Raw genomic sequence first — 24,583 nt, 5'->3', positions numbered from 1 at the left:
CTTCTTTTTCCAATTCTTGATTCATTTTTCATTATTAGAATTACTTCATTACTACTTACTGTTATTCTCAACTATGCTAAAAATGACTTACAAAAATAAGAAAAGAGAATGATGACATTGCCTAAGGGGTAATGCAACATTGAAAAAAATGCATCATCTTCCAGGTTTCCTATTGTGTTCATAAAGCATTGCAAAATATATTTTTAAAGTATACAAAAAGAATGCCAGAGACACCATTTTTGTAGTCTTTTGATTTTTGCTTGTTTGGTTTCTACTTAAAACAGTTAAGAATTCCAAATTTTTTGATTAGGCAAAGATGGCCGAATAGGAAGAGCTCTGGAGTGCTGTTGCCAGTGAGAACACAGAGAGTGAGTGATCACTGCATTTCCAAACAAATTTTTACTGCCCACAGACCAGGAGATTCCTGGGCAGAAAAGTGCCATGAGTCTCCAGCACATGTATTTTAACTGGCACCTGGAATGCCTGGGAGACAGAGTCACCCATTCAACTGAAAAAAAGGGGGCTGAAATGGGCAGCCAGGTGATCTGGCTTGGAGGGTCCCACCCCCACAAAGACCAGCAATCTGAAACACTCTGGGTTGAGAGTTTCACAACAAGCACAGCTGGACTCAGACAGTACAGCTCTGTTGGGGGGAAGGGTGTCTGCCATTACTGAGGCAGTCCACCATTACCAAGGCAGACTGTCATTACAGAGGCAGTTCTAACTACACCTCTATAAACAAAACTGCAAGGAAGTTCACACAGTAGCTGGGCAGAGCCCATGACAGCTCAGCAATGCCTCTGCTGGCAGACTGTGACTAGGCTACCTCTTCTCTGGGCACAGCATCTCTGAAAAAAGGCAGCAGCACATCAGGAACTTATGAATAAAGCCCCATCTTCCCAAGACAGAGCATCAAGGAAAAAAAGGTGGTTATGAGTTCCACTGCAGCATACTTAAACGTACCTGCCCAGCAGCTCTGAAAGGAACAACGGAGCTCATAGCTCAGTATTTGAGAACCTATAAGGGACAGACTGTCTCCTCAAGCAGCTCCCCAACCTGCAAATATCCAAAGAGACACCTTATAAAGGAGAGCTCAGGCTGACATCTGGCAGGTATCCTTCTAAGACGAAGATTAGAGAAAAAGAAACTGGTAGCAACCCTTACTGTTCTGCAGCCACCACAGGTGATCCCCAGGCACACAGGGTCTGGAGTGGACCACCAGCAGGCCTACAGCAGAGGGGTCTGACTTTTAGAAGGAAAACTAAAAAACAGAGAGAAATAACTTCATCATCAACAAACAGGACATCCACACAGAGACCCCATCTGAAAATCACCAACTACGAAGACCACATGTAGATAAATCCACAAAGATGGGAAGAAAGCAGTGCAAAAAGGCTGAAAACATCCAAAACTAGAATGCCGCTCCTTCTCCAGGGGATCACAATTCCTCCCCAGGAAGGGAACAAGGCTGGATGGAGAATAAGTTCGATGAATTGACAGAAACAGGCTTCAGCAAGTGGATAATTTCTCTGAGCTAAAATAATATGTTCTAACCCAATGTAAAGAAACCAAGAACTTTGAAAAAAGATTTGATGAAATGCTAATGAGAATAAACAACTTAGAGAAGAATATAAATAAACTGATGGAGCTGAAAAACGCAGCACAAGAACTTGGTGAAGTATACACAAGTTTCAATAGCTGAATCGACCAAGCAGAATAAAGGATATCAGAGATTGAAGATCATCTCAATAAAATAAAATAAGAAGGCAAGATTACAGAAAAAAGAGTAAAAAGAAAAGCACAAAGCCTCCAAGAAATATGGAAAAAACCTAATCTACGTTTCATAGGTGTACTTGAATGATGGAGAGAATGAATCCAGGATGGAAAACACTCTTCAAGATGTTATCCGAGAGAACTTACCCGACCTAGCAAGGCAGGCCAATATTCAAGTCCAGGAAATACAGAGACCATCACAAAGATATTCCTCAAGAAGAGCAACCCCAAGGCACATAATCGTCAGATTCACCAGGGTTGAAAAGAAGAAAAAAATGCTAAGGACAGCCAGAGAGAAAGGTCAGGTTACCCACAAAGAGAAGGCCATCAGATTCACAGCAGATCTCTTGGCAGAAACCCTACAAATCAGAAGAGAGTGGGGTCCAATATTCAACATCCTTAAAGAAAAGAATGTTCAACCTATTATTTCATATCCAGCCAAACTAAGCTTCATAAGTGAAGGAGAAATAAAATCCTTTACAAACAGCAATTGCACAGACATTTCAACACCACCAGGCCTGCCTTACAAGAGCTCCTGAAAAAAGCACTAGACATAGAAAGGAACAACCAGTACCAGCCACTCCAAAAAAATACCAAATGGTAAAGAGCATCGACACAATGAAGAAACTACATCAACTAATGGGCAAAACAACCAGCTAGCATCAAAATGGCAGGATCAAACTCACAAATAACAACATTAACTCTAAATGTAAATGGGCTACATGCCCCAATCAAAAGACACAGACTGGCAAATTGGATAAAAAGTCAAAACCCATCAGTGTGTTGTATCCAGGAAACCCATCTCACATGCAAGGATACACATAGGCTCAAAATAAAGGGATGGAGAAAGATTTACCAAATAAAGAGCAAAAAAAAGCAGAAGTTGCAATCCTAGTCTCTGATAAAATAGACTTTAGAGACAAAGAAGGGCATTATATAATCGTAAAAGGATCAATGCAACAAGAAGAGCTAACAATCCTATATATATACACAGCCAATACAGGAGCACTCAGATACATAAATCAAGTTCTTAATGACCTACAAAGAGAATTAGACTCCCACACAATAATAATGGGAGACTTTAACACTCCACTGTCAATATTAGATGGATCAACGATGCAGAAATTAACAAGGATATCCAGGACTTGAACTCAGACCTGGACCAAGCAAACCTAATAGATATTTACAGAACTCTCCACCCCAAAACCACAGAATATACATTCTTCTCAGCACCACATCACATCTACTCTAAAATTGACCACCTAATTGGAAGTAAATCACTCCTCAGCAAATGCAAAAGAACAGAAATCATAACAAACAGTCTCTCAGACCACAGTGCAATAAAATTAGAACTCAGGATTAAGAAACTAAATCAGAACCACATAACTTCATGGAAACTGAACAAGTGGCTCTTGAATGTTGACTGGATAAACAATGAAATGAAGGCAGAAATAAGAGAACAAAGACACAACGTACCAGAACCTCTGGGATACATTTAGAGCAGTGTCTAGAGGAAAATTTATAGCAATAAAGGCCTACATGAGAAACAAGAAAAGATCTAAAATCGACACCCTATCATCAAAATTGAAAGAGCTGGAGGAGCAAGATCAAAAAAACTCAAAAGCTAGCAGTAGACAAGAAATAACTAAGATCAGAGCAGAACAGAAGGAGATAGAGGCACAAAAAACCTTTCAAAAAATCAGTAAATTTAGGAGCTGGTTTTTTGAAAAGATCAACAAAATAGACCACTAGCAAGATTAATAAAAAAGAAAAGAGAGAAGAACCAAATAGATGCAATAAAAAATGAGAAAGGGGATATCACCACAGATTCCACAGAAATACAAACGGCCATTAGAGATTACTACAAACAACTCTATGCACATAAACTAGTAAACCTGGAAGAAATGGATAAATTCCTGGACACTTGCACCCTCGCAAGCCTAAACCAGGAAGAAGTCAAAACGCTGAATAGACCAAAAACAAGGGCAGAAGTTGAGGCAGCAATTAAGAGCCCACTAACCAAAAAAAGCCCAGGTCCAGATGGGTTCACAGCTGGATTCTACCAGACATGCAAAGAGGAGCTGGTACCACTCCTGAAATTATTCCAAACAATCCAAAAAGAGGGAATCCTTCCCAAATCATTTTATGAGACCAACATCATCCTGATACCAAAACCCGGCAGAGACTCAATAAGAAAAGAAAACTTCAGGACAATATCCATGATGAACACAAATGCAAAAAACTTCAATAAAATACTGGAAAACCAATTGCAACAGCACATAAAAAAGCTTATCCACCACGATCAAGTAGGCTTCATCCCAGGGATGCAAGGCTAGTTCAACATATGCAAGTCTATAAATGTAATTCACCATATAAACAGAACCAAAGACAAAAACCACATGATTATCTCAATAGATGCAGAGAACGCCTTTGACAAAATTCAACAGCCCTTTATACTAAAAACTCCCAATAAACTAGGTATTGAAGGAATGTATCTCAAAACAACAAAAGCTATTTACGACAAACCAACAGCCAGTATTATACTGAATGGGCAAAAGCTGAAAGCATTCCCTTTGAAATCTGGCACTAGATAAGGATGCCCTCTCTCACCACTCCTATTCAATATAGTACTGGAAGTTCTAGCCAGAGCAATCAGGCAAGAAAAAGAAATAAAGTGTATTCAATTAGCAAAGGAGGAAGTCAAATTGTCTCTATTTGCAGATGATATGATTGTATATCTAGAAGACCCCATCATCTCAGCTCAAAACCTCCTGAAACTGATAAGCAACTTCAGCAAAGTCTCAGGATACAAAATCAATATGCAGAAATCTCAAGCATTTCTATATACCAATTACAGAATTAAGGAAAGCCAAATCAAGAATGAACTGCCATTCACAATTGCTACAAAGAGAATAAAATATATAGGAAAAGAACTAAAAATGGATGTAAAGAACCTCTTCAAGGAGAACTACACACCACTGCTCAAGGAAATAAGAGAGGAAACAAACAGATGGAAAAACATTCCATGCTTATGGTTAGGAAGAATCAATATTGTGAAAATGGCCATACTGCCCAAAGTAATTTACAGATTCAATGCTATCCCAATCAAACCACCTATGACCCTCTTCACAGAACTGGAAAAAACCACCTTAAACTTATGGAACCAAAAGAGAACCCACAGAGCCAAGTCAATTCTAAGCAAAAAGAACAAAGCTGGAGGCATCACATAACCTGACTTCAAACTATACTACAAGCTACAGTAATCAAAACAGCATGGTACTGGTACCAAAACAGAGGTATAGACCAATGGAACAGAACAGAGGCCTTGGAGGCAACACCATACATCTACAACCATCTGATCTTTGACAAACCTGACAAAAACAAGCAATGGGGAAAGGATTGCCTGTTTAATAAATGGTGTTGGGAAAACTGGCTAGCCATGTGCATAAAGCAGAAACTGGACTCCTTCCTGACTCCTTACACTAAAATTAACTCCATATGGATTAAAGACTTAAACATAAGACCTAACACCATAAAAACCCTAGAAGAAAATCTAGGCAAAACCATTCAGGACATAGGCATAGGCAAGGACTTCATGACTAAAACACCAAAAGCTTTGGCAATAAAAGCCAAAATAGACAAATGGGATCTAATCAAACTCCACAGCTTCTGCACAGCGAAAGAAACAATCATTAGAGTGAACCGGTGAACAACAGAATGCGAAAAAAATTTTGTGATCTACCCATTCGACAAAGGGCTAATATCCAGAATCTACAAAGAACTAAAATAGATTTACAAGAAAAAAACAATCCCATTCAAAAATGGGTGAAGGAGATGAACAGACACTTTTCAAAATAAGACATATATGAGGCCAACAAACACATGAAAAAATGCTCATCATCACTTGTCATTAGAGAAATGCAAATCAAAACCACATTGAGATACAATCTCATGCCAGTTAGAATGGTGATCATTAAAAAATCTAGAGACAACAGATGCTGGAGAGGATGTGGCGAAATAGGAACACTTTTACACTGTTGGTTGGAGTGTAAATTAGTTCAACCATTGTAGAAGACAGTGTGGCAATTCCTCAAGGATCTAGAAATAGAAATTTCATTTGACCCAGCAATCCCATTACTGAATATCTATCCAAAGGATCATAAATCATTCTATTATAAAGACATATGCACAAATATGTTCATTGTAGCCCTGTGTACAAGAGCAAAGACCTGGAACCAACCCAAATGCCCATTGATGAGAGACTGGACAGGGAAAATGTGGCACATATACACCATGGAATACTATGCAGCCATAAAAAATGATGAGTTCATGTCCTTTGTAGGGACATGGATGAATTTGGAAACCATCATTCTCAGCAAACTGACCCAAGAACAGAAAATCAAACACCGCATATTCTCACTCATAGGTGGGTGTTGAACAATGAGAACACATGGATACAGAGAGGGGAGCATCACACACTGGGGTCTGTTGGGGGGGACTAGGGGAGGAACAGCAGGGGGTAGGGAGTTGGGGAGGGATAATATGGGGAGAAGTACCAGACATAAGTGACAGGGATGGAGGCAGCAAACCACATGGCCATGTATGTACCTATGGAACAACCCTTTATGCTCTTCACATGTACCCCAGAACCTGAAGTGCAATACAATATATATATAAAAGAATTCAGAATTTTTCATTTTCTACCTAAAAGGGTAAAGAGAAAAAACTTGATAAAGGAATATGTTTTCCAAGTATTAAACAGAAAAGAGAAGCAGCACTCCCTTTTGATGATCAATTTCTTGGCTCACTGTAAACTCCACCTCCTGGGTTCAAGTGATTCACCTGTCTCACTCTCCCAGGTAGCTGGGATTACAATTTGGTGAAATTGATCAATAGGCAAAATCTCACACTATATCTTCAGATGATAACCTAGATGAATTTTATAAAATCCAGTAATTTATAAGTAAACAATATATTTCTGTAGACTTCAGTAGAAGTAAGGCCCTTATCATGCAATATTTTGCAACAAGAACCTAGACTACCGCATTTTGTGAAAAAGATAAGTGACAGTGTTCCTTCATTATTTATGATACTTACATAAGTTTATTTGACACATTTCATAGGTGGGCAAATATTGAAGTCAGATGTGTATTTAAGGAAATAGATGATTTAGAAATGTAAAATTTCTTGGAATTGATCATTCAAATCTAAAAGTAAAGTCTTCCATATTTATAGAGCAAAAAAAGATGATAGTCTTCTCTTAAAAAAAACAATAACTGAGTTTTCAACAGTTTTGAGTCTTGACAATGCAAGTGCAAGAAAAATCAGAAGTAATGATAAGCTAGAGATCCATTGGAGATGATTTAAAACATGAAATCCTTATTTACAACATGGGTATGCTCCAGGTTCACACATGACAGCTGTTGAGAAATTAGTTTCATTCAATGCTGGTCCCCATTTTGCATACATATATCTTCAAATCAGGATATTGCAAAATAAAAGTTTGAGTTTACTATGCTTAAATTAGTATTAAATCTAATAAAAGTGCTTCTCAGCTGGGCGTGGTGGCTCATGCCTGTAATCCCATCACTTTGGGAGACCAAGGCAGGCAGATCACCTGAGGTCAGGAGTTTGAGACCAGCCTGACCGACATGATGAAACCATGCCTCTACTAAAAACACAAAATTAGACTGGTGTGACGGTGCATGCCTGTAATCCCAGCTACTTGGGAGAGTGAGACAGGTGAATCGCTTGAACCCAGGAGGTAGAGGTTACAGTGAACCGAGATCGTGCCATTGCACTCCAGCCTGGGTAACAAGAGTGAAACTCCGTCTCGGAAAAAAAAAGTGTTTCTCAGCCAGGTGCAGGGGCTCACACCTGAAATCCCAACACACTGGGAGGCCGAGGTGGGAGGATCACTTGAGTCTCAAAGTTTAAGACCAGCCCGGGCAACATAAGGAGACCCCTGTCTCTATACAAATTTTTAAAAAATTATCTGGGCCCAGTGGCACGCCCCTGTAATCCCAGCTACCTGGGAGGCTGAGGCAGGAGGATCACTTGAACTCTGGAGGTCAAGTGATTCCACCACTGCATTCCTGTATTAGCAACAGAATGAGATCCTGTCTCAAAAATATGAATAAATAAAAAACTTCAAAGCTTCTCGCCATTCTCACCATTTCGTAAATTATTCATAAAATTTAAAATATCAAAATGAAAATGGTTCATTGGTCCAGTTGGTGAATGGTGACAACTATTTCTCCTGCTATCCTGAGGTTTAATGCATTGGATCTCAGACTGAGTGTGCATCACAATCACCTGGAGAGTGTGTAAAATGCAGACTTCCTAGGACCAAATCCTAAAGGTTTTAATTCAGCAAATCAGAAATGAGGACCAGACATCTGCAATTCTAACACAATTGGCTAATGGATTAAGTTTGGAGAATGACTGTTTTAGAAACGAAATACAAACCACCTACTCTAAATGACTAAAGCATTCATTTCTCTTCAGAAAATTTCATGTCTATTTTCATGAAATTTTCATGCTGTGGCTTTGAAGGAAGTCAACATAAAGGTTTTTTTTTTTTTTGAGATAGGGTTTCGCTCTTGTTACCCAGGCTGGAGTGCCATGGTGCAATCTCGGCTCACCACAACCTCCGCCTCCTGGGTTCAGGCAATTCTCCTGCCTCAACCTCCTGAGTAGCTGGGATTACAGGCATGCACCACCATGCCCAGCTAATTTTTTGTATTTTTAGTAGAGACGGGGTTTCACCATGTTGACCAGGATGGTCTCCATCTCTTGACCTCGGCCTCCCAAAGTGCTGGGATTACAAGCGTGAGCCACCACGCCTGGCCCATAAAGTTATTTTCTAAAACCAAGACTCTAATGAGCTCACTGTATTAATGCCACTTTTAAGGAAAGTTATATTTTAAATTATTTGAGAATATTCTAAAATTTGATTGAAATACACTTGTTTATATCTGTGGTTTATAATCAATTAGGTTATTTGGCCTTCAATCTCAATAAATTCTATGACTACCCAATGGGGAAGAGCATTTCACCATAAATGGAGTAAGAAGGCAAAAGGATCCAGGAGGGTTATTCCTCTAAATAAACATAAGTTATTGAAAATTGCAGTGATTCTGCATAGTCACTGACACTAGGCAAAAATAGTCAAAAGAAAAAGCAAAGCATAGGCAAAATATAAACCATGCATACTCAAAATTTTAGCACCATATTTTCTACTCCTCTGGAACATTTCTTCTGTATGGGAGACTGTGTGTCCAATTTGTTAGGAATGTCTGGAATGAAGAAAACATCCCGTTGTGCTCCAAGCCATGGTGCTCTCTGCATGATAAAGGATTTGGTGGTGACATGACTCTTTTAATAGATAGTATTTAATTATCTGCAGGTAATACTTGCCTATTTTCTGAACTCACCTGGTCTTGTGTAAAACCTCATAGTCAGTCACAGGCAACCCAAATAGCTGTTCACCAGATGAATATGTAACAAATTTCCTCCACAGATCATCGAAATTGGCCTGTAACAAGGTTTTTAAATCGTACTAACATATAATTAATTCAGTGGAATTAAAGTAGAATTTATTATAATTGGGATAAAAGCAAGGCTGAGGTTTATTAAGTAATATCTATAAAATAAGGATTTGTGAAGCAAATTTATACTGATACCAAGCTATCAGAGGAAAGTTAGCTTTCAAACATTCTAAAAGCATTCACGTTATATAAAATTATTTCTTCTTCTCCAGAAGGCCTATATTTCGAGTTGCCATAAGTACATCTAAAAGTAATAAAGCTGCATTTTAAAAACTCTGCAATTCAGGATTTTTCACGAAATTAGACTAGCCATCTCTATCCTACAGGGTTCAAACGAGCAAAGTGTTAGTCTAATCCATTCAGTCCTGTTTCCTCGACATGCAATGAAGGGTCTATAAAAAAGAAGATCCACTTTTAGCACCGTTTAAAATAATTCTAACAAATCAACAAAGTTCATGCTCATGCCTTTTAATTCTCCCTTTTGAACTGGAATTTGAATATCCTATATTTGGTATGCTAAATATTAGCAATGTTCAAAACACAAATGCCAACAGCAGTAACCCATCTGTGATGACATATGAGCTCTCTGTATAAGTGGTACAGCATATACATAGAGCCCCAAAATCCCAGCCCTGGAGAATATCCAGCATCAAAGCTCACAAGGCTTAGACAAAAATACAGATCTGACAGATACATGACTGTATTTTACAAGACCCAGATCAGGAAGGCACGAAGACACTGGAGGAACTTGAATGAACTCTTAGTTCCTAGAGGCAAGGGCCAGATTTTGTATTTTGTGTATTCCTTGGGGGTTGGCATGGTGATTACTCGATAAATGCACTGAATGAAGAGTCCATGGGACTATGTAAACACCAGGGAAGGAGAAATAATAATGTCAAAGTTAGAAAGAATGCCTTAAAATAATGGTGTTTAAAATCCTATCAATGTGTAAAGATTACAGATGGATGCCAATCACTCATCCCTTTTCAGGTTCCAAGTAACATTAAAAAAACCCCACAGCATTAGCTGAACAGGAACAAAGTATCAGCTTTGTTAACAGGCCAGCAGGGTGCCCAAGAACTCCTCAAAACACATCAAATTTGCATGAGAGAGCACGTCAGGACCCAGGGCCCAATGTAAGGCACCTCTACCTCTGCAGATCCAGACTTTGGCACCTGCTTTTTTTTTTTTTAGGGGGTTGGAGTACACCTGCTTTTGAAAAGTTTGTGTCTACAAATCTGACCTAAAGTCACATATCCAACAAAGTGCATGGCAAACAGCCTATTTGGCTCACACCCCAAAGCACAGGCAGAATGGAAGGTACAGAAAGGCAAAAGATGTGCCCTACATTGTCTTTTCAATGAAGCAGCCACACCCCTGGGTAAAAGCTTGGCACATAATGTCCCAGTTGCTGAGTAATCAATTGGTTTACATCACATACTCTAAATTTTCTCTGTAAATTTGAAGACAAGGCATCCACTCAAACAAATCCCAAAAGCCACTCTTCCTACCACATTCCCTACTTCAATAAATAGCTCTACCTTTGTCTAGATGACCAAGTTGGAAATATTGGACTTTTTCCCTCAAACCAGGTTTCAGGCCTGTCAATTCTGCCTCTTTAAGAAACTCATGATCCATCCAGTTTTCATTCTACAGGTGTCACTTGCTTGGTCTCAATGTTTGCAATTTCTTGCTTATACTACCAAAACTGCTCTCAGTTTGATCATCACCTCCAAACCAGTCTTCACATTAATACCACTAAAACCTTTTAAAAACACAACTATTTTAAAAATTCAAGTATAATCATATCACTCCCTGCTTTGAACCCTTCAGCCCTCAAGATAGGATGCAGACTTCTTCTTATAGACTACCGGGTCCTCTACTTGTGCTCGCTGCCCACTCTGCTGCCTCATTCCTCATCACTATCCTCTTCGGTCCTGCATCCCAAAGGTGTACTACCCTACACTACACTCCTTACATCTCCGCAAATCACCCTACTACTTTCCTCTCTGTTGGGCCTTGGTATGAGTTGTAAATTCTGCCTAACTTGCTTTCTCCCCTCCTTCCCCTGGCTAACTCTAATTAGTCCTTCAAAATACAGCTTAGATTCTTCCTCTTTCAGGAAGCCTTCTCCATATTCCCCAACAGCCCATCTGGGTTGGGAGCCCCTTACACCAGTTTCCATTACACAACTCCACATACCTAGGTCACAGCTCTCATCACACTTACAATTATCTCTCTAGCTTGCTATCTCGCTATCAGATTTTAGCAGCTTAGAGGTAAGAACCACTTCTTAATCAAATTTCTCCTAAGCAAGCCATATAGTAAGCAACTGATTGTTTTTTTAATTATTAAGAATGCAGATAAGAAAGAGGACATAAAGAGAACATAACCACCATATTCAGCAACACTAGGAAACAGGATAAAGAGCAGGAGCAAAGAACAGAATTGCCTGATGCTCCTGAGGAGCAAGTTTACATAGGAATCCATGAATTTGCAAAGTATTAATCCACGTGGATGTGTGATTTTTCTCTAGATGTGCTCAGCAATCTGAGTGTAGAAAGAGATGGTGAATGGTCGGCCTGATCCAATGAGTACTGAACAGGCAGAGGAGATAGGACAAAGAAGTGGGGAAGTTTAAAGCAATGGATGCAAAAGGAGGACAAAACAATGAATACAGAGGAAAAGCAGGGAAAATATTTGCCAATATTTGAAATATTATTTTGATAAATGTTATTATACTATGATATTTAATTATTTTACATATCAAAGGAGATGCTTAGGACTAAAATCAGTTATATACTTAAGTTCAAAATCTGCATTTTATTCTCTAAAAATGCAGGAAGCTATTATGTGGAGAGGAGCATGGAAAGTTATAAAGGAGTCAATTGCACCATTTAGCAGATTAGAATGCGATTAGGGTCTAAAGTACTTGAAACACAAACTTTTCTATTGTAAAGTAAAGCATACATCTTTCCCTAAAATCATTTTTTAAAATTACACATTGTCAATGTAACAAAAAAAAATGTAGTTTCACCTGAAATATCTGTAGCCTGTTGCTAGCTTCTTGGGGTGGTATATTTGGAACCATGGGTCCTTCCTGTAAGGAAGAATATAATCTCCGTTTTCATTCTTAATCATATGTATTTGTCAGTTTGTTGGGTTTATCTATTATTTCCATTTAAATAAACAAGCATTGTTTTATTTTAAATGATCTAATTTTGTCCTGTACTTGAAGCTTTCATTTGTTTCTTTCTAACAGCTTTATTGAGATGGAATTCACATTCCATACAATTTATTCATTTAAAGTGTACAAGTCAATGATTTTTAGTACATTCACAGAGTTGTGCAACCATGACCACAATCATTTAGAACATTTTCATCACTCCATCTTCCGTTCATTTTTAAAGGACCTTGACACAGCTAATAAAAAATGTGACAAAATTACATTCTGCATGGAGTGCATACCACAAGGGCTCTGCCAAATTTCATTTGTGATTACAAATGATGATGCTGTGATGGTGCATTCGAATAACTGATACAGGGTTCTGAGAACGGCCCCCTTTTACTAATTGTTCAGCCCAATATGGAAATAAGGACACACGTAAGTTGGATATTTGGAAGAAGCAGAAAACAGTCTCTGGTGGCTATGAACCAGAACACAGTTGCAAAATAATCCCAAAAACCGTCCCCCAAATGTGAAAAGGAACAAAATAATATTTTGTGTGGTCACAAATTAAAATAACAGGAGCTATTCCTAATGGAAAAATGAATGCTACTAAGTACATTAACATGGTCAATTATGATGTGATGGATATAATAAATAATAGATCAGATTCCCAATATAATAGTGTTTAAAAGGTAAACTGAGGCATAGTAATTTTTTTTGGTTTATCTGACCACCCAGCAATTCATAAATTGGGTCATTCCAAACTAGAATTGTTTTAGGGTCTCCACTGCAGAAGGCTTTACAGAGTAAGCATAGAAGTAATATAAAGAAAATGTTTGATTGGTTTCAGTTATAAAGTTGTCTTCCTTGGTCTGTCCTGCTGGAAAGTCTCCAGTTATATAATTACAGGTTTGTTTGCTGCTTCTGATTAGTTGGGCTCTTCTTAATATAGGCATTTATAAGAAATAGCATTCAGATTTGCTTATGTCTGCAAATCGTGCAAGGGTAAGGTAACTTAAGATGCCTGGCTGGCTGGCTGTGTCTGTTCAGGGATTCTTCAGACCTGGTCTCCCTTTTAAATGTACTTTAACAATAGAATGAGGGGGCATATCAACAGATATATTTAGTACATGTTAAAAAAATGTATTATATAAGTGACTGGCTGTGTCTGTTCAGGGATTCTTTAGACCTGGTCTCCATTTTAAATTTACTTTAACAATAGAATGAGCGGGCAAATCAGCAGATATGTTTAGTACGTGTTGTTTAAAAAAGCATTATATAAGTAGCACCAACGGCTTAAATCATCTTATGAATACAGATCCACTGTGACCACAAAAGAAATATTTCAGGGGAATATACTCAGTTTTGAGTTTAATTTCAAGGTCAACATTATTAGTCAGAATACCAGGTTGAGTTGCGTACAAGACTGACCCAGTACGACATCTATTATTTATTCTCAGGGACCTTTTTGGTTCTCTAAGAGTTAGTGAGAATGCAAAATCAATGGCCTAATACTCTGGTATTAGGCATTTACAGTTTCTCACAGCCTTCCAACAACTCTGTTACATTTTCTACCACGAGAATTCAGGCCCCGAGAAAGGACAAAACCAGACCCTTTCTTCCTTCTACAATCTCCAAAGTTGTTTCTCCTTTTAACAGCAAAATCTGCTTCGTTTCTCTATAAAATTTGCTTAAACCAAGCTTGTCCAACTTACGGCCCACAGACCACATGAAGCCCAGGTCAGCTTTGAATGCAGCCCAACACAAATTCAGAAACTTTCTTTCCTTTTTTTTTTTTTTGAGATAGAGTCTCACTCCATCACCAGGCACCAGGCTGGAGCGCAGTGGCGCAATCTTGGCTTACTGCAACCTCCACCTCCCGGATACAAGCAATTCTCCTGCCTCAGCCTCCCGAGTAGCTGGGACTACAGGCACACGCCACCATGCCCAGCTAATTTTTGTATTTTTAGTCTAGACAGGGTTTCACCATGTTGACCAGGATGATCTCGAACTCTTGACCTCGTGATCCACCTGCCTCGGCCTCCCAAAGTGCTGGGATTACAGGCATGAGCCACTGCACCTGTTCAAATTTATAAACTTTCTTAAAACAATGAGATTTTTCTGCAATTTTTTACAGCTAATCAGCTATCGTTAGTGTTAAAGTGCTTTATGTGTGGCCCAGAACAATCCTTTTTCTTCCAATATGGCCAGGGAAGCTGAAAGACTGGGCATCCCTGGTTTAAAGGATTAGCTAGCTATCCCCTTTTTCTGATAGCTGCAAATATGCAAATATAGCCACTTACATGCAACATATCTATTTATCAGGCTTCATCACTTTCATTTCATATAAACACGTCACAGAACATTTTAACATACAGCAAGAAAATACTTAAATTACCAACTCATATTCATTTGCAAAGTTTATCACGTCCTCACGGAAAACTTCCACAGCCTCAAGTAGATTACTCTTAAACTTTGGCTGCACTTGAACTAGGTCATCTTGTACAGAAACCTAGAATAAAAATGAATATTCAACCTCAGAGTGAAAGTAACATATCAAAAACAAAAATTACAATTCTATTTCAACAAGTTTTTTATCTCACAGATATTCTATGTGAACAAGGAAGTCTCTGTTTGCCTGTAATAAAATATATTAACAACCCAAATGTACCTCTAAGAGTTAGTGAGAATGCAAAATCAATGGCATAATATCCTGGTATTAGGTGTTTATAGTTTCTCACAGCCTTCCAACAACTATATTACATTTGCTACCATGAGAATTCAGGCCCTGAATTCAATATAGGAGATTCATTCTAGTCTGTGACTCAAGAGGCAAAGTCATATTCTCTGTAACTGCTTCTGGTTGATCCAGTTCAGACCATCGCTGTGGCCTGGGAAGGAGTTACTGTTATTGCAGTCTGGGTCACGTGTTGTCTGTGGGGCCAGGCCAAGATCTGGGAATAGCAATCTCTAATAAGTTCACATGCCTGCAGTGGATGAAGTAATTTCCTAAAAGAAAGTGACATTATACTAGGTATCAAAAAAAATAGCAAATACCCCACACAATGGTCTTGAAAGCCTCTGCTTAAACCTTCCATAATAATAGCCAGCACTTAGATAATGCTTGCCGTCTCCCATGCTCTTTACATACGTTAACTCTTTTAATCTCCATAACAACCCTATGCAGAAAATTGTACTATGCTAATATGACATCCATTTTACAGGAGAGAAAACTGAGGCAGAGAAAGGCTAAGTAACTTCCCCAAAGTCCCAGGACCAGTATCAGACAAAGTCAAGTTTCAAAACCTGGCTGTGTAGTTCCAAGGCCCCTGCTTGTAACTGCTCTCAACAATAGCAACTATCTTTAGATTAGAACATATACTACCTCAAGTTCAATGGTGATTGTAGAATAGAACAGTCTGTCTCTACTAAGGGATAGGTTAGTGGGTTTAACACTAGCCATTAAAGAGACAGAGGAACAACCTAAGTGAATCCTTTTTTCAGAGGTAGGGTCTTACTGTGTCACCCAGTCCAGAGACTGGAGTGCCAGTGGTACAATCTCAGCTCACAGCAATCTCAACTGCCTGGGCTCAAGTGATCCTCTCACCTCAGCCTCTCAAGTAACCAGAAGAACAGATGTGTGCTGCCATGTCCAGCCAATTTTTGTATTTTTTGTAGAGACAAGGTTTTGTCATGTTGCCCAGGCTGGTCTTGAACTCCTGGGCTCAAGTGATCCACCTATCTCTGCCACCATGTTTAGCCATGAATCTTTTCCATTGAATGACAGCAGAAAATTGGGTTTCACTAAACATCAATAGAGATTTACTATTTCTTTTCTAAGACTCACTCCTCTGACTAACCAGCAAGCATTTTTTCAAAGTAAGCTATTAGTTAATATATGGATATGAATTTAAATAAACATGAGTTTATTTCTTTACAAAAAGTATTTTATATAAATTACTTCAAGTGAACCTCACAGACACATTAAAAAATTAGCCTTCCTAGATGACCCCAAGAAGAAATTGAAAAACAAATGTTATTAACTTGCATAAAATCACCCAATTGACAGGTGGTAGAGCCGCAGTCACAAGCTGTGACCTCAAATTCAGTTTTGTGTCTCTTTGCTGTTGTGTCTTTCTTCAGTATAAGTGACAAGTATTTTCATAAACAAGAAATGTTAAAGCCAATAACCACTTTAATTAATATTTAATAAAATTCAGCATAATTAAATAATATAGGTCATCTGTTGGAGTTCATTTTTAATGTCTAACTTTTGGTGTATAAATGTTTATCAACTTCAAAAATGCTTAGAGAAATGTATAGCTATCAAGTTCTATATTAAAAAAAAATCTCAAATTAGTAACCTCAACAAAGTAAATGAAGAAGAGCAAATCAAACACAGAGCAAAAAGAAGAAAAGAAATGATAAAACTAGAGCACAAAAAATTGGTAAAGGAAATAGAAAAACAATAGAGAAAATCAACAAACCTAAAGTCTTTTATTTGAAAAGACTGACAAAATTGATTATCTTTAACATAAACTAATCCAGAACAAAGGAGAGAAGATGCAAATTAATAAAATTAGAAATGAAAAAGGGGACATTACTACCAGCCTAACAGAAATAAAAAAGGACTATAAAGACATAATTAGCAGAGTGAACAGGCAACCTAGAAATGGGAGGGGAAAATGGAGAGTTGTTGTTTAATGGAGAGTTGTTGCCTAAATAGAGTTTCAGTTTTGCAAGATTTTTGAAAGTTCTGGAGATTGGTTGTAAAACAATGTGAATATACTTAACACTACTGAAATGGTTATGATGGTAAATTTTATGTTAGCACAAAACTACCATAATCAAGACAATGTGGTACTGGCATAAAGATAGACATATAGATAAAAAGAATAGAACTGAGAGTCTGAAATAAACCCTTATGTCTATGATCAACTGCTTTTCAGCAAGGCTACCAAGACAATTTGTTGGTGAAAGGATAGTTTTTTCAGCAAACAACGTTGAGGCAATTGGATTATCTACATGCTTTTGTATGAAGTTGGACTTCATACTTATACCATATGCCCAAATTAACTCAAAATATATCAGAAACCAAAATGTAAGTGCTAAAGTTATAAAACTCTCATAAGAAAGCATGTGAATAAATCTTCATAACTCTAGATTGGACAATGGTTTCCCAGGTAGCATATCAAAAACACCAACGAAAACAACAACAACAACAACAAAAAGATGAACTAGACTTCATCAAAGTAAACACTTTGTGCATCAAAAGACGCCATCGATAAAGCAAAAAAGATAACCCACAGAAAAGGAGAAAACATTTGCAAATCATATATCTGATAAGAAACTTTTATCCATAACAAAAAAGAATTCTTACAACTCAAAAATAAAAAGACAACAAAATTTCTTTTTAAAATCAAGCAAAGCATTTAAATTCTCATTTCTCCAAATAAGATATACAAGTAACCAACAAAATGGCCACATGAAAACATGCTCTACCATAGACCAGGCATGGTGGCTCAAGCCTGTAATCCCAGCACTTTGGGAGGCCGAGGCGGGTGGATCACAAGGTCAAGAGATCGAGACCATGTTGGTCAACATGGTGAAACTCCGTCTCTACTAAAAATACAAAAAATTAGCTGGGCATGGTGGCGCGTGCCTGTAATCCCAGCTACTCAGGAGGCTGTGGCAGGAGAATTGCCTGAACCCAGGAGGCGGAGGTTGCTATGAGCCGAGATCGCACCATTGTACTCCAGCCTGGGTAACAACAGCGAAACTCCATCTCAAAAAAAAAAAGAAAAGAAAAGAAAACATGCTCTATCTCATTAGGCATTAAAAAAATGAAGTCCTGGCACATGGACAATATGAATGAACTTTGAAAAAATTATGCCAAGTGAAAGAATCAAGTTACAAAAGATTATATATTGTATGATTTAGTCTACATTAAATGTCCAGGAAAGGAAAATTCACAGGAACAGAGAGTAGATTAGTGGTTGCCAGGGCTGGGGTAAGAGATAGAATCAAGAGTGATTGCTAATGAACATAGGGTTTCTTTTGTGGGGGTGATAATGTTTTTAAATCAGATAACGATGGTGGTTATGCAACCACGTGAATATCCGAAAAGCACTGAATTGTGTACTTTAAACCAGTAAATTTCATGTCTCAATAAAACCATTAAGACAATGGATAGTCTCACACTGCTTAATTATGGGGATAGGTTGAGAATTGTGTCATTAGGTGCTTTTGTCATTGTGTGGACATCATCGAGTGTACTTACACAAACCTAGATGGGATAGCCTACTGCACCCCTAGGCTACAAACCTGTACAGCATGTTACTATACTGAATACTGAAGGCAGTTCTAGACAATGGTATGCACTTGGCGTCTAAACATAGAAAAGGGTCAGTAAAAACACAGTATCATAATCTTACGAGACCACCATCATATAAGCAGTCTGTTGTTGACTGAAACATTGTTACCTGGCACATGACTGTATATTAAGCTTTAAAAAGGTATAAAATGCTTTTTCTGGAGATAGTGACTTAAAAAAATAAAGTAACTAAATTCATACTTACAGCTCTGCTCTGCAATTTGTTGAAAGAATATCTTAAGGTATCAACTGCTTCTGATTCTTCTTTGGTTACTTCAACTTCAAATCTGTTTAAAATAGCATAGGCTTCCTGCAGAAGGAAGGTGGAGTTTAGAAACATCACAAGGGAAAGCCATTGCCAAATGATTTAGATGCCTTCTAGAAACACATTCCTATGTCTTAGAAGAAGACAGCATGTTCTAGAAGAGTGGTTTCCAAAATTAAAAGTGTATAAAAAGCACCTTTAGATTCTGACTTCAAGATACTGATTCTAGATCACAGGCTCTGAAATCTGCATTTAATAAGCACCTAGGTGATTCTGATGGAGATGTATATGTCTCTCTTTTTCCTCCTTGACGTTGTGTCAACACCACATAAGATAATTTCTCAGACTGTATTAAAACAGGGGCTGACTATACAAGGAACGGAATGAAATGATGTGGGAGATACTTCAAAGAAAAGAAACTTGAATAATCCAAGGAATAACCAGTAATTATTTTCACCAAAAAAAAGTATGATAAAGAATTAAGCTTCTGCAGCCAGGGGAAAAAATGATACAATAATTTACTGTATCTTGAATACTGGCTGGCCAGCATCCAAAATCCCCAAATACCAAGATTTTTAAGGCAGTAAAAGTATGAAGTTCATTAGCTACCAAAGAGTATAAACTCTCAATGGGTTCAAGAAAGCATAAAATAGTCATAAATATTGGGTACCATATGGAGGCAGTGGTGGTGTCAGCTACCCAGATATTGCAGGCAATGAGGCAGTGCATTGTTTATAGATAACAAAACAATAATAATCAAAAGACTAATTTTTATCATAATGTATCAGAAATTCTAAATAATATTAGTTCTTAAACATTCTAAACATTAGCAATAGACAAAATAATAGCCTCACCAAGGTTGTTCAAGTTCTGATCCCCAAAGTCTGTGAATGTATTACCTTACGTGGCAAAAAGGGCTTTGCAGATACAATTACATTAAGGAGCTTGCCATGGAGAGTTTAGCCTGAATTAACCAGGTGGGCCCAATGTAATCAAAGAAGTCTACATAAGAGAAAGAGTGTGGCAGGAAAGTCAGCGTGAGAGAAGACATAATGACAGAATGGGAGTAGAAGTGAAGGCATCACTGGAAGGGAACCATGAGTCAAGGCACATGGGCAGCCCCTAGAAGCTGGAAAAAGGAAGGAATGAATTCCCCCCTAGAGCCTCCAGGAGCAACACGGCCCTGCTGACATCTTGAGTTAGTCACGTAAGACCCATTTTTGGACTTCTGATGTCTAGAACTGTAAAACGAGCTGTGTTGTTTGAAGCCATTAAGTTGGTGGTGATTTGTTATAGCAGAAATAGGAAACTCATACTGTTTCCTAAAAATGTCTTTCATTGATCTAAGTTTCAGCAATTTGCTACTGAGCCTGGGGGAACTGTTGCTGCCATACACCACCCATCATGAGTGAGACCTATAATTGGTTTCTAAGGCAAGCCACAGACATTGGGAGAACTTGCCTAACATGTTGGGATTGACATGACAAGGGGCAATTATTCCTTTCCACAAAACATTGGTGCCAGTATGAAAAATGAAACACTACCTACCTCAGTATAGCATAATAAATATATTAATATTCCTTTGTATTACAGCAGTGTCTTTTGTATAGTGTTCACTGCTGATAATTGCCAAAATTCTCCCAAAGACATGAACATCAGAGAGGAGAAACAGGCAGACTGTGCCACATAATAGATGAAGGGATATGTTAAAGAATCACTTTCTTAGCATGTCTCTACTTTTTTTTTTTTTTGGAAGAATTCCAAGAAAAAAATGCAATCATTTCTTACTTCAATTGGTCCCAAAGTCATGTCCATTTGAATTTCATTATCACGTATGCAAGACAAGGCTTCCATTGCAAATCTGACATCATCTAAATCGCGAATAGGTCTAGATAACTTTTTCAAGTATTCATTAATAAATGCTATCATGTCTGACATTTTCTTTTTGTATTCCTCATTCAAATATCGACAGAGTAACATCTTCCATGCCTTAGCCTCAATGGATAAGGCCAATTTCATGGGCTCTGATGAAGACAAGAAGAGATTAAATTAGAATATAACTGTCATTCTGAAACTATAGGGGCATCTATAACTGCTCTGTCCAATTCAGGAGTCACTAACCACATGTGGCTTTTGGACACTTGAAATGTGGTTAGTCTGAATTACATGTGCTATAAGGTTACTAGATTTTGAAGACTTAATTCCTGCCCCCACAGAGAATGTATACCCCTGGAGATGTGCATGAGTTCAACACCACAGTCCATGGGGGAGCATTTCTAAAATAAATTCTATCACTGTTCTGTGTGACCCTTGCACTTCTTCTGACCATCCCATTACCAGCCCTCATTTATTCCCGCATTTTTCTCTAGGGACTCATGAAGTGGAGTGAAATCTATTGTTATGCCTGTCAAGCCATGATTTTACAGATTTCTTATTTTTCTACTCCACACATCATTCACATGGTCAGAGTATCTGTCTACCCTGACCCCGGACCCTGGACCTAGCCAGTTGTCCCTGGTCAACATGACATCTATTATGGACCAATCAGAGTCCTTTCTTGAGAGTGTGAAATGAAGCTTGACGAGGAGCCAAGTAGTCTGGGAAGCAGAAAAACTCATGCACAGAGGGAAGAAGAAACGAGAGGGAGAGAGAAAGAACTTCCTCAGTTTCCTACACTGTCCCTGCTTTGGGTCCATTCTGAAGGCCCAGTTGCACCTTGGATTCTGGGATAAATCTTCTCTCCCTTAATATAGCTCAAATGTGTTTCTGTTTCTTGAAAACAAAATAGCTCTAACTAGTCAACTCTGCGTTATCAATCCTTCCCCTTTTTCCTCTCAGTACCCTCCACTCCCCAACTCTGCCAAATTGAAACATGGCTGTTTCACACTTACCTTCCAACCATTAAACCTAGAGGCCTGTGGAGCTGAAAGAAAGTGTGGCCTGAGAATGACCATGCAGCCAGCCTGGTGATTGAGGCTGTGACACAATATCTCATGAGGTCCCCTGGCGGCAGGGGGGTGGGCTCTTTTCCTCAGGCCTTACGGATTCAGCCCACCCTCCCCTTTCTTTGTAACTACTGCCTCCTCTTCATTTTCAGATTCCTCTCTCCAAAAACAAGCACCCCAGCCCACTCTATCAGTATACTACAGTTGCTTTTTATATCATGGATCATAGTGCTAACCATTATGAGGAGACAAATGTGAACTTCTGAAAAATTATAATAGAGTACAGTTTCCAAAACACTACAGAAGTTCTTGTAATTATTGCCACTGAAGCATAGTTTCTGATTTCCAGCTAACTAATCCCCCTCAAGTACTTGTGATTATTTGGTACTTGTGATTCTTCCTCAGAAATCGCAAGTACTTCCTTGGTAGATATAATAATAATATGTATTCAACATCAATCATGCACCAGGTACTATGCTAAGCAACTCAAAGCATTTCATGAGGCGGATACTGTCATTGTCATCAGCAGAGGAAATAGAGGTTAAAGAGGTCAAGTAACCCAAGTGGTCAAATTCAAGAGCCACAGTTACACTAACTTCTCGGTAACGGACCTGAAAACCTACTTAAGGTAGATAATGAATGTAAAATAGCTTATTCAAATATTATCTGAGAACAAAATCTTCCCACAAACTAAGGATAAGACTGATTGTTATGGAACCATGGTAATAATGAGCAGCCACAACCAGCTTTAAACCCAAACCATACATCAACTCAACATCAGTTCTCATACGTGTGCAACCTAATCAGTGCCAGACCCTTTCCTCTGAATGTCAACTAGTCAAGAAAGACTTATTCCAATAAACCTGCCTCTGAGTGCCAACCAGCCTACCAGCCTACAACAGTCTCACCTGAGTAAGCACCCTTCTGCAGTTATGTCAACCCGTCTACACGCACAGTCCTTCAACCCCATGCTCCCCAGACACCCTGTATGAGACCAGCAGTCTGCCCTGCCAAGGACACTGTGCCTGACCAATATAGCTCTCTGTCACTACAGCAAGCAATAAAGTCATCTTTGTATTTCAAACATTAAGGATTGTCTCATCATCCTTTGATACTTTAATCCCAAATGGATCAACTTCTTGGCAGACTTCAAGCTGTTTGATTCCCACCTCATGTTTACAAGCCCCTCCTCACCGTAAGCTACAAGAGAATTTCACCTATAGTTTTAGTTGTTTGACTACCAGTGGAGGAACTGGCCTGTGTAGTGTGTCTATGTATGTGTGTACAAAAACTATCAATGGCTCAGAACTATTTAACATTTATATTAGGTTGGTGCAAAAGTAACTGCAGTTTTTGCCATTACTTTTAGTGGTATAGTAATAGTATAATATATCTTGGTATAATACTATTATTATACCTTGGTATATTATATTATTATTATATCTTGGTATAATATTATAACAGAACTATTATATCATATTTTAATAATATAATAATATTATATAAAATAATATAATAATATTATTATACCAAGTTAGTTTAGTAACTGCTTGCTAAAGTAACACTTCATGTGGAAATGCAGATACTTTACATAATAAACACTTTTTAAATACCTGTATGTAATTCAAGTGCTCCTACAACAATAACAGGCTTCAACTCATCAATCTCCTGTTCGAAAGTAGCATATTGCAGAATTTTTGATCTGATTTCAGTCAGAGAGGGGTTGTTAGCCAAAAATTCCTGCAGTAAGAAAACAGTCAATATTTTCTTTGATTTTTTAGCAGTATAAATCTTGCAATAGTTGCAATAGAAAACTGCATTTGCTCATACACTTTTACACTAGTGTGTGCAATGGGGCAAGTGGCTAAGTAAGAAATGGGGTGTCCACTGGGAGGCGAGAAATTTCACAGTCTGCCAGGTATGGTTAGTCAGAGCTCTAAAGTTTCCTTGATTCTCTAACCAAAATACAGCTGAGTCTACAGAATTGTGACACACCCTTGAATACCTGGCCTCTAGTCAGTGGTGGCACATAATTGGTACTCAATTGTTTAAGGAAATTAAACAAAATCTGTCTGATATCAGTAATATCAATTGCCTCAGTGTATCCATGTGAGAATTACACCAGTTAGAAGGTGACAGGTACTTGGTATTTATAGGTTCTCGACCTCTGCTCATGAGCTCCTATCATTATCCCTGATATTCTCCTGATCCACCCTCAAGAGTTAGACACAAAACCCAAACAACATCACAAGTAGTGGAAAGACACCTTCACTTTGACGTCGCGGTCCTCTGTCCAGAGAGTCTTGTACTTCTGGAAGTCCTGCAGGGCCTCATGAGCCGCCTTTCTTAGAGAATTTACAGAGGAAGAAAGGAGCAGGACCAGCTTAGAAATATCCTTGTGCTCCGCCACACCTGGGTAAAAATTCTTCAGCTTCCTTGCAGGAATAACTTCTTCAAAAGATCCTAAAAACAGATGTTTTTACACTATAAATAACTCCTATATTCAAC

General features: G+C 38.3%; 1 protein-coding gene across 8 annotated transcripts in view; it reads right to left on the bottom strand.

Annotated features, from left to right (window-relative positions):
- The window catches only part of DNAH8 (dynein axonemal heavy chain 8), a 346,427-nt gene that overhangs the window by 197,762 nt on the left and 124,082 nt on the right, over positions 1 to 24,583 (bottom strand). For all 8 annotated transcript variants that reach the window (XM_054254946.2, XM_054254948.2, XM_054254949.2 and 5 more), the window contains 7 exons: positions 24,342 to 24,538; positions 23,689 to 23,815; positions 20,919 to 21,154; positions 19,071 to 19,175; positions 14,891 to 15,004; positions 12,361 to 12,423; positions 9,210 to 9,310 (listed from right to left, as the gene is read on the bottom strand). In XM_054254946.2, the coding sequence (XP_054110921.2) occupies positions 9,210 to 9,310; positions 12,361 to 12,423; positions 14,891 to 15,004; positions 19,071 to 19,175; positions 20,919 to 21,154; positions 23,689 to 23,815; positions 24,342 to 24,538 (943 nt within the window). The remainder of the gene's footprint in view (positions 1 to 9,209; positions 9,311 to 12,360; positions 12,424 to 14,890; positions 15,005 to 19,070; positions 19,176 to 20,918; positions 21,155 to 23,688; positions 23,816 to 24,341; positions 24,539 to 24,583) is intronic.

The sequence above is a fragment of the Callithrix jacchus genome, chromosome 4 (assembly GCF_049354715.1).
Source record: "Callithrix jacchus isolate 240 chromosome 4, calJac240_pri, whole genome shotgun sequence".
Lineage (NCBI taxonomy): Eukaryota > Metazoa > Chordata > Mammalia > Primates > Cebidae > Callithrix > Callithrix jacchus.
The sequence above is the reverse complement of the archived record's forward strand: the minus strand, read 5'-3'. Positions and strand labels throughout refer to the sequence as shown.